The sequence below is a fragment of the Acomys russatus genome, chromosome 13 (genome assembly GCF_903995435.1).
Source record: "Acomys russatus chromosome 13, mAcoRus1.1, whole genome shotgun sequence".
Taxonomy (NCBI): domain Eukaryota; kingdom Metazoa; phylum Chordata; class Mammalia; order Rodentia; family Muridae; genus Acomys; species Acomys russatus.
The window spans coordinates 43,909,116-43,916,452 of NC_067149.1; the positions used below are offsets into that span (position 1 = coordinate 43,909,116).

At 39.9% G+C, this 7,337-nt stretch overlaps 1 protein-coding gene across 1 annotated transcript; it reads left to right on the top strand.

Moving 5' to 3' along the window:
* The first annotated feature begins 3,076 nt into the window (after window positions 1–3,076).
* On the top strand, window positions 3,077–4,060 carry LOC127197327 (olfactory receptor 6C75-like). Its single transcript, XM_051155155.1, has one exon. It carries the CDS (start codon window positions 3,077–3,079, stop codon window positions 4,058–4,060), a length of 984 nt encoding a protein of 327 aa, XP_051011112.1.
* The last annotated feature ends 3,277 nt before the right edge of the window (window positions 4,061–7,337 follow it).

The window sequence follows — 7,337 nt, forward strand, 5'->3', positions numbered from 1 at the left end:
TGGTATTAAATTTTGTATATTGATGCAAATCATGGTCATGTCAAAATCTAGTCTAATTTTAACACAAGAATATATATTCTAAGTCTAATAGATATGATTCTACAGATATATAAGGTAAAATAGTTAATTAAATAAGGTCTTCAAAAGCCTCAGAGACCTACAAAATATGGCATTTAAAGACGTTCTTATTGTTCTCAAGATTCGTTGACAACAAGACAAGTTAACTCCTGGCAACACTTACCCTGTCTCAAAGAAGATGATGAGCATCAAAGAACCTCTTTATGGAGTTGGCTTCAAATGTGGCAAGCCAGCCACTGGGCAAAACGTCCTTGTTTCTGCCACTGACAGAATTCTGCCTAAAAATAGGGAAGTTTAGATTCAGGCAGAGTCAACAACTGAACTCTGCCAAGACAGGGTAAGCAAGTCCTCAATAGCTACTGCCTCGCAAATATGTCTGTCAGAAATATTGGGCCAGAAGATTGAAGATGATGCTCCAATGTTATATAGTGTTGAGTGACTATTCAGGAAGTAAACTGTATCAATCATTTTTTTTTCATTTTGGAAGCAGCTAACCTACACTTCTGGTTCATTCAGATATTTAAGTTTTATTCCTTCTCAAATCTCTGATGGGGTTGAAGACCAGATAGTTTAGTCTTTCAATTAAGCTTAGTAGTTTAGGGGTTAAGATATTTTTAGATCAAGATAGATGTTTTAAGTTAATAGAGATGGGATATGACAGATATTGATCTTCATTCAGAAATTTAGACCCAACAAGATAGGAGAGATGTTTACTTCAAGTTTGCCAAATACAAATAGCCAAATCACTATGAATGTAACATTTATATGATTCCTAATTGTCTCATGGTTCTTCCAGGTGTATGTAGTTTATTTCATTTATGTGTAATGATATAAATGTATACATTTAAAAAAGAAAAAAGATAAAATAGCAGAGGGCAGAGTTATGGTTGTTGTGAGCTCCTTGCGACAAGGATGTGGCCTCAAGGTGAATGGGGCATCTTGCCATTTGTTTGCTGTGAACAACAGCAGTGTTTTCCTTCGCTAAAGCTCTGATAACAAAAGCGAGAGTATTTGGTTGTGCTAAGTCAAACTAGGCCTGAGACCTGAGGTGGATTCTACTTGACCTGAGTGAGGGAAGCTCGTATACAAGGACTTTATCAACTTAGGGGGAAATAATATTTATTCACTAACAGGAATTAGGAGAAAGGATGAATCAGAATCATCACTTGAATTAAGTCATGAAATCTTTTTCTACTAGGTTAAACACTCTTTTTTCCCCTGAGTGTATGAGTCTGTGCATGCGTGTGTGTGTGTACAGGTGGGTATGTACATTGTGCGTGTGTGCACATGTGTGTACGCATGTACATGGTGTCCAGAGTACAGCCACAGGTGTCATTTCTCAGGCACTATTCATTTTTATTTTAAAATGGTCGAGCACTTGCCAAATGGGCCAGGCTGGCTGGTAAGCAAACCCCAGGGATCTGCCTGTGTTCATCTGCTCAGCAATTACAAGAGCATGCTAGCATGCTCTCCTCCTCCTCCTGCCCTTCCCCCTTCTTCAGTTTGGATTATGGGGAATCAAACTCACATTGTATACTGAGCTTTCTTTCAAATTTGGATATTCTTTTGTCTTTCATTCTTTTTGTTTTATTTCTTTTCTTTGCTTCTGTGTATGAAGGTGTGTGTGTGTTATGTTTGTGTGTGCGTGTGGTGTGTGCATGTGGAGGGTACTCTCATGTGTGTGTTTAGGGTATATACACGTGGTGCATGCATGTGTGTTGCGTGTGCCCATATCTGTATAAGACACTTGCACTTTACCATGTATATGCATGTAGAAGCCACAGGTTGATCTTGGATACCCTCACTCATCACTTCCTACTGGGCTTTGCTTGTCTTTGCCCCTCCCCAGCGCTGGAGTTACAGATGCACTTCACCATCTGTAGCTATCTTCACCACCCCTGGCTTTTTACACATGTGCTGGAGTCTGAACTCACATGTGGACAGCAAGCACTTTATCTGCTGACCCATCTCCCCAGCCACCTAGACATTTAGAAATGTCTGGACTAAGAAGATGAGATGGCAGGTCTTCTCCCTCCATCACGCACAGGATGGAGGGGAAATCTCTTCCACTGTCTGCCTGCCTGACATGAGCCTTTAACAATCCAAATACAGTTAATTGTGAGGCTCTTCTAATCTAATTCCCTTCCTAGGACCAGAGATGGTACTACAAGATGACGGGATCTTTTGCTAATAGTAATAATAGTAATAATATGGCCAAACATGGGGACAAATGCTAAGGAATGATGAATATATTTTGTGGGATGAATAGCTTCTATGACTTAAAATCTTTTGAAGACTTGTTTTTATTTTATGTGTATTGCGTATTTTGCTTGTGTGTGTCTATGCATACAACCTGCATGCCTGGTACCCTCAGAGGTCAGAAGGGAGAGCTGGATGGCGTGGAACTGGAGTTACGGACGATTATACAGCATAAACAAGAAACGCCCTTCACTGCCAGGCCGCCTCTTGCTTCGGTTTGTCTGGCTTGCTTCACTTTCTTTCATTTTGCATCCGTGGGAACTAGAACCATAACTTCACACACGTGTCAGGTAGGAGCACGACCTCTGAGCTATGTCCCCAGACTCAGATTGATTTTTAGGTTGTAATTTTTTTGTTTGTAATATTTATCTGTGTCTGTAAGACATGAATGTACTTTTACCAGATATATGAACCATGACCAAATAGATCGAAGAGTATAACTTGTTCCGAGTAGGCCGTGAACCACACGAGAAAATGACCAACACTGTTGAATGACTTTATCCCCAATGAAGGTGTGCAGCAATGCAGTTCTTCTAAAGCTAGTATTTTAGGGTGAATGTAATATAAAGACAGTCACAGTAACAGTCGGTTGTTTTCCCTTAACAGTGGGAAAAACAACATATCGAGTGCACTGTGTTAAAAGTCCCATTGCCTTCCCATGTCGTTTACAGTTTAAGGAGCATGCAGTTCTCCATCTTCAGCCATGGTTTTGCAAAGCCTCTCAGTGACAGACTGAAAAATGGAGATGCTGATGACAGAGGACACAAGGAATGGGACAGCTGTTCAGGAGTTTATCCTTGAGGGCTTCCCTGTGGCTGAGCACTTGGGGAGCCTCTTCTTCCTCGTGCACTTGCTGGCCTACTTGGCTTCCCTCACAGGCAACACGCTAATTATTGCTATCACTTGTGAGGACCGCCGCTTACAGACGCCCATGTACATCTTCCTGAGCAGTTTCTCCTTTGTGGAGTGTTGTTTTATAACTACCGTTATTCCCAGGCTGCTCGCCATCTTTCTGTCAGGGAGGCAAAGGATTTCCTTTGTGGCTTGCTTCACACAAGCCTTTGTCTTTCTTTTCCTGGGGGCCACCGTTTTTTTCCTTATGGCCGTGTTGTCCCTGGACCGGTATCTAGCCATCTGCAAACCTCTGCGTTATCTCGCCATCATGAATCCAAGGACGTGCTTCTTCCTCGTTGCTGTCTGTTTGGTTTTGGCCTTCCTCTTCATGGTGGTTCCCGTGGTGATGCTTTCCCAGTCATTTTACTGTGGCCCCAACGTTATTCCTCACTTTTTCTGTGATTTTGGACCGCTGGCAAGTCTCTCCTGTTCAGACACCAGGTCTATTGAAATGCTGTTTTTTCATCTTGCTTTAATTGTGCTTTTTACATCCCTTTCTATAGCCATCTTTGCATACAGCAATATAGTAGCCACAGTAGTGCGTCTCCCCTCAGCCAGGGAGCGACAGAGAGCGTTTTCTACCTGTTCCTCTCATCTCGTCGTCCTCTCTCTAATGTATGGCAGCTGTGTGTTTATATATATGAAGCCGAAGCAGACAAGCAGGCTGGACACCAACAGAGAGGCTGCTCTTGTGAACACAGTTGTGACGCCCCTGCTGAACCCCATCATCTACACCCTGCGCAACAAGCAGGTCCACCAGGCTCTGAGGGATGCGCTGTCCAGGGTTAAATTACACAGATATCAGAGGAGGAGTGCACCTCCCCTTTGAGTTAGTCTAACTCCATTTTCATTTAAATGTTCTTTGTAAACCATCAGGTGTGCTGTATCATCAAACCCTGTCTGTTTGTTATTAGAATGATGGCTGACGCATATAGCAATTCCATCTGAAGGCATTGATTACCTTGTGATGAAAAATCGTTTTATATTTGCTTTGGTGACAGTTGAAACCAAAGCCTCATACATATTACATACGTGTTACACTTTTCAACAAAGTTTCTCAAATCATTCATGCATTTTATTTGATGTGTGTTGGGTCTGGGAAGCCATGGTTTCACATATCCTTTTGAAATGATGGAGAAACAAAGAGAGGCTATGAGGATAGAGTTGGGAATGGAGAATTAAATTAATGAGTACCAAGAATGTAAAATTTATTTGACAGATTTATGTGAACATCATACCAAGATTTGAATGATTCTTAAACAATACCTGTCATGATATTAATATATTGCTTAACACCACTCACTACAGTTGCTTTCCACAAAGACTATTTGCATGTAAACACACACCAGTACACCTCTAGTTTTCACTAAGATGAAAAAGCATTGAATTGAAAAGTCCCCATTGCTTTTATTCATTTGCTAGGGTGCATTCAGTCTGAACCCCTAAAACTGAAGAGCCAAGAAAAGGCCGGAGGAATTGTGAAGTGTAAAACAGACTGAGTTGTTATGTTGGTTACCATGCTGGGGAAAAGCAAATAATTCAGGGCAAATTACCTCGGATGGGAAAGAAGTCTAACTACAGTGGTAATGCTTCTTAGGGTAACTCTATGGACAAGGTCAGGCCTCCATCTTTTTGCCGAATGGTTGTTTGTATGTGTGTTTGGCATCGCCCCTCCCCCCAGCTGTCAGACTGTGGGCCAGCTGAATGGGGCTTGGTATTCAATCTTGGGACTATCCTTTTTGGCTTCTGGGGGAAGCTGCAATGGGTGTGCCTGGCTGGCTTGTAGTGGGGTGACTGGCAGGCAGGTGGAAGGGGGTGTGGGTCCAGATACTTACAAGCTCTTCATGTCAGAAGCTGCATGTTCTAAGTGCTGTGTGGGATCCTTCTTCATTTTAAGTTAATTTTTTCTTATCTTTTTCATTCTCTGACACTTTCTTTTATTTCATTAACTTACCATCATTTTAATTTTTAAACTTATGGTTTATTTTATATTGTTTTTTCCATTGGTTTTTCTGTTGTGGATGATGTAATAGTTGAGTTTAATTGATTTTCTATGTCTTTGTTTCCAGCAGTAGATCAAGTGCACCAGATTTTGGCTCATCCATCCTTAGGATAGTCATGTCTTCTTAGTTAACTGTCCCTTTGGGTAGAATGAATTGTCGCTCTTTCTCTCTTTTGATTAGTTTTAGTTTGAAGTTAATTTTGTCAGATGTTTTGCTAGCAGTGGCTACCTTGTTGTACAATTTGATTGGAGCACTTTGGTCTCTCCCTTTCATCTTAAGGCAATGTCTATGTTTAAAGCTAAGGTGTTGTTTTTGTAGACAGCAGAAAGATGGATTTTGTTTAATCCATCAACCAGTCTATGTCATTTGATTGGAGAATTGGAGCCTTTAATATTTAAGTTTCATGTTGAAATGTGTGTGTTATTGCATCTATTTTTCTTTCTTCCATCTTGTTCTGAGTCATACTTTCTGTTTTATTAATTATAACTTCATTTTTCTTTCTGGATTCTCTTGGCTTTATTTATTCCTCTCCAGGCCAAAATATTGCTTCCAGTATTGTCTTTAAGGTTGATTTGTTGGGCACGAAAATTTAAAAGTTGTTTGTATCATAGAAAAGGGTTTTTTCCCCATCAACTATGGCTGATAGTCTATGTTGGCAGTTGCAGTGTTTTAGAACTTAGAGTGCATGGACCCAGGCTCTCCTGTCTTTTTAAGTTTCTGTGATAATCATTCTGTGATAATCAGCTGTCATTCTTATTGGTTTTCCTTTATATGTGATATGTATTTTTTTCTCTTAAAGCATTCAATACTCTTTCTTTGTTATATATATATTTAGTGTTTTCCTATAGCATGTTGTGGGGATTTTATTTTCTGGTCCTAGCTATTAGACGCCCACGGGTGTATCTGCATGGGTGTGTCTTTCCTTAGGTTAGGGACACTTTCTTCTATTTCTTATTGAAAATGTAGTGTATGGCAACCACTTGGGATTCTTCTCCCTCAACCATCCCTACATTTCAAAGATTTGTACTTTCCATGGGGCTGCACAGTTCCTACATGCTCCTTTCCCACGATTTATTATTTTTTTCATATTTTTTGCATTTATGATCTATTTCTCCTACTCTACTTGAATACTGAAATGGATCTTCTACTTGATCCATTCAACTTATAAGGCATTCCTTTGAGTTTTCTAATTTGGTTACTGAAATTTTCAGTTCCACCCTAGTTTCAGCTTGAGTAATCCTCAGTGTTTCCATCTCTTTACTTAATTTAGTTTTCAAATACTAAATTATCCTAGTCGTTTTGTTCAACTTTACATTTGTATTTTCTTGGACATAACTTGGATGCTTATGCACAATAGTAAGTGCAGTATAGAAACTGGCAGAGTGACAGAAGCTACGCAGTCTCTGCAGGACACAGAAAAAGCCTTTGAATAACAGCTCATTAGCCTGTATGGTAAAAGCTCTGTAGAAACTAGGAAGAGACGAGCCATGCCTAAACATGTAGAGAGCATCTATGGCGAATGTACAGTCAGCAGTACACTCACTGTGGGGGGAGTAACATTTTATTATGTTTATTTATATGTGTGTATGTTTGTGTGTGTGTAGGCACATGACACAAATATTCATGTAGGTCAAAGGATAACTTGTGGCATCAGGTTGCTCCTATCATGTGAGTCCTGGGGACTGAACATAGGTTGTCAAGCATAGAGGCCAGGATCCCATCTGCTGAGCCATCTTACAGCTTAAAACATGTTGCTTAAAATCAGAAAGGAGACAACATGTTCTTTGGATTTTTGTTTAGTATAATAGTTAAAATAGTAATGTTTTGTTTTTCAAGAAAAATATTAATGTTTTGTTTTGTTTTTCAAGACAGGGTTGTCTTGACTCTCCTGGGCTTGCTTTGTAGACCAGGCTGGCCTTGAACTCACAGCCATCTTTCTACCTTTGCTTCTCGAGTGCTGAGATTAAAGGCATGCATCACCATACCTGCCCTTAAAATATTATTTAAATGGAAAAATGAATAAAATGGGAATAATTGGAAAGATAGAAGTATTCTTATTAAATAAAAATCTTTAGTCACAGATGACAAGGTCTTGTATGTAAC

Coding starts and splice junctions, on each gene's coding strand:
- LOC127197327 (XM_051155155.1), top strand. CDS start 3,077: ATGGAGATGCTGATGACAGAGGACACAAGGAATGGGACAGCTGTTCAG.